At 67.7% G+C, this 2,796-nt stretch overlaps 1 protein-coding gene across 1 annotated transcript in view; it reads right to left on the reverse strand.

Annotated features, from left to right (window-relative positions):
- Positions 1 to 331: 331 nt before the first annotated feature.
- Positions 332 to 2,796, reverse strand: part of B9D1 (B9 domain containing 1) — a 5,018-nt gene continuing 2,553 nt past the window's right edge. The window contains exons 4-5 of the mRNA XM_023746695.1: positions 902 to 969; positions 332 to 587 (exon numbers count right to left, since the gene is read on the reverse strand). Of these exons, the coding sequence (XP_023602463.1) occupies positions 445 to 587; positions 902 to 969 (211 nt within the window). The 3' untranslated portion in view covers positions 332 to 444. The remainder of the gene's footprint in view (positions 588 to 901; positions 970 to 2,796) is intronic.

Genomic DNA, 2,796 nt, shown 5'->3' on the forward strand with positions numbered 1-2,796 from the left:
GGGGCGGGAGGCAGAGTTACCCTCTGGTGCTGAGAGCAGAGGTTGGGGCAGGACAGGGCCGCTCAGCCCAGGGTGTTGGGTGCCGCGTGCACCTCCTCTTGCTGTGAGGCTGGCCAGGGCTGCGGGGCCTCACCCACCTCCTCCTCACAGGATATTCTCCCTGTCGCCAAGGGAGGCTGGTGATGGGAGCATGACAGGGTGACCAGTGCTTCCTGGGGACAGCAGTGAGACAGGCAGGTCCCGCCCGGCTCGGGCCCAGCGGGTGCGGTGCTGCAGGGGCGCGGAGGCAGCCCAGGCCGGGGTTCCATGACAAAGCAACCATTTATTTTATGAAAATATTCCCCCCCCAACCCCACCCCCCAACTACACTGGAGCAGGCAGGTGGATCGGCAGTGGCCGCCTGGCGTTGTGGGAGCCGCTCAGTCTGCAGCTGCTTGGCCAGGCTCACTGGGGGAGGTCCTGGGGCAGGCTGGGCCCCGAGACCCCCTGCATGTCCACAGGCCCAGTGTCGTAGCCCAGCTTCCTCATGTCCTTGGTCACCACGTTGAAGAGGAGAGTGACAAAGCCCTGGGAGCGGACGCGGGTCACTGGGGACAGAGGGGAGCGTCAGCCACCGGGCAGAGCCAGCTGCTCTGGGCCTGTCTCAGTGCTGTCGCCTGGCCCAGCCACAGTGCGCCCTCGCCCCCTCGGAGAAGCGGGGTGCTCGCTGGCCGACCCACCACTGGGAAGTGGAGGGCTGTTTTGGAGCCGGGCAGAGTGGCAGTCTTGTGCTCTGACCAGGCCTGTCTGGGATACACTGAGAACCTGGGCCCCGCCCCACAGCCCCCCGCATTTCCATGCTGTTCCCTGGGCTCCAACCTGTCTGTGGGGTCAGGGGTGGGGTTGGGGGATCAAGCTTTACCTTCCCGGCCTTCACCCTGAGCCACCACCTTGGGGTCCGTGTACTCAGGCCTCCGTCCCATGAACCAGCTGAGAAGACAGGAAGCCAGGTGAGCCGGGGCCCACAAACATACTAAAGTGGGCGCTGCCCTGGCTTCCGAAACCAGCAGCTGCCCCGCCACTAGGGGCAGGCCCTGGGCAGACACGCCCCACCTCCCTCGGCCACCACAGGGGCATCAGAGCTGGCTTGACTGGCCCTGACCCCCACTGAGCCACTACACCCCGCACTACCCCGCTGGGCGGGGCTGCCTGCCCCGGGGGTCACAGGCCTCCCGTGTGGAAGGCGTGAGGTTCCTGAGTCCTGGAGAGGCCGTCCTCAGCCTCCTGGACAGCCGCTGGCCTGCAGGGGGTGGGATCTGCCCAGCCCAGCCACCCTGGCGTCCACCCGTTCGAGGCGCCAGCGCCCACTGGCTGCCAGCTCCACTGCTGGGTGGCGGAGCAGCCGCCCAGTCTGCCCACAGGCTGCGTGGAAGCCCAGTGAGGGGTGCATGGGCTCCCGGCCCCAAGGAAGGGGACGGAGGGAGACGGAGCCCAGGCCCCAGCTGGGGCTGACGGGTGAGTCGCCGCTCTGTGCCTCGGTTTCTCCATCTGAGGAGTGGGGCTCTAACAGCACCCCCCTCAGAGGCAGGGAAGCAGCCCCACGAGCCTGGCATGACCCACGTGGGAACGCAGAGCGAGCGCCACAGCTTCTCTGAGGGTGGTGAGGGCGCTGTGGGCCGGGCGCAAAGCAGGGAAGGGCCGAGCTGGCTGGAGGGCCACGCAGGGGCCAGGTGAAGTGAGCGCTGACCGCAGACGTGCCTCCGCAGGTTCTAAAGCTTCAGGAAACCCTTCCTTGGTGCTGCGTGAAGCCCAGGTTGGAGGGACTGTCACAGGCTGAATCATGGCCCAAGACACAGGTCCTGGTCCCTGGGAATGCGGCCTCGTCTGGAAGGACCCTTGCGCAGGTGACGGGGGAGCTGAGCACGGGCACACTTTGGCCTCCCCTGTGGCCTTCGATGCCACCAGAAATGTCCTCGTGAGAGGCAGAGACTGGAGTGACGTGGCCACGAGCCAGGGCAGGCCACAGCCCAGCAGCTGGCGGGGGGGCGGGGGGCTCCCCCAAGCCTGGACGGTGCGCAGCCCACCGACACCTCACAGCCCAGCAGGGCTGCCTGCATTTCGGGTTCAGAACTGGAGGAAGTAAACCTGCGGTGTTAAGCCAGCAAGGTCGCGGTAGTTTGTCCACGGCGGCCACGGCCACGGCCACGGCCACAGCCATGGGAGAGTGACACTGGGCAGAAGAGAATGCAAACAGCAGGCCAGCGAAGCTGCGGAGGGACAGCGGAGGCCGCGGGAGAGCCAGGCGCTGGAGAAACTGGGGCAGGCAGAGAGGGGACTGGCCACCCGGGTCTCAGGCCTGAGCAAAGGGGGCTGCTGGAGCTGGGCCCACGGTGGCCTCCTGGACCCCTTGTCTGCCTTCACCCCTTAGACCTCTCCCCCGCAGCCTCGCCCAGGCCCGAGCTCCTGCACCGAGGCATCGGGAGGCAAGAGCCTCGACTGTTCTGCGAGCCGAGGCCTGGCCTTCCCAGGGGGCCTCACGAGGAAGCCCGGCCCCCTCGGAGCTGGGCACCCCCGGGCAGGACAGCTGTGGCTCTCACAGCCCTTGACCTTCCTGCGCCCGCTGACGGGCACTGCCCCGCTTCCCCAACAGCCCAGGGGACGGTGCTGTCGCGCCTCCGCCCATCATGGCGGCCTCCCTGAGGGGCCTCTAGGGGCATGAGGCACCCACACTCTCCCTTCCCCAGGCCTCAGAACTCAGCAAGGCCTTCTCAGTCCTGGCCCAATGCTGCCCCTCCGCCCCGGTCTCCCGGCCCAGCC

This window comes from Myotis lucifugus, unplaced genomic scaffold, assembly GCF_000147115.1.
Source record: "Myotis lucifugus unplaced genomic scaffold, Myoluc2.0 scaffold_721, whole genome shotgun sequence".
Lineage (NCBI taxonomy): Eukaryota > Metazoa > Chordata > Mammalia > Chiroptera > Vespertilionidae > Myotis > Myotis lucifugus.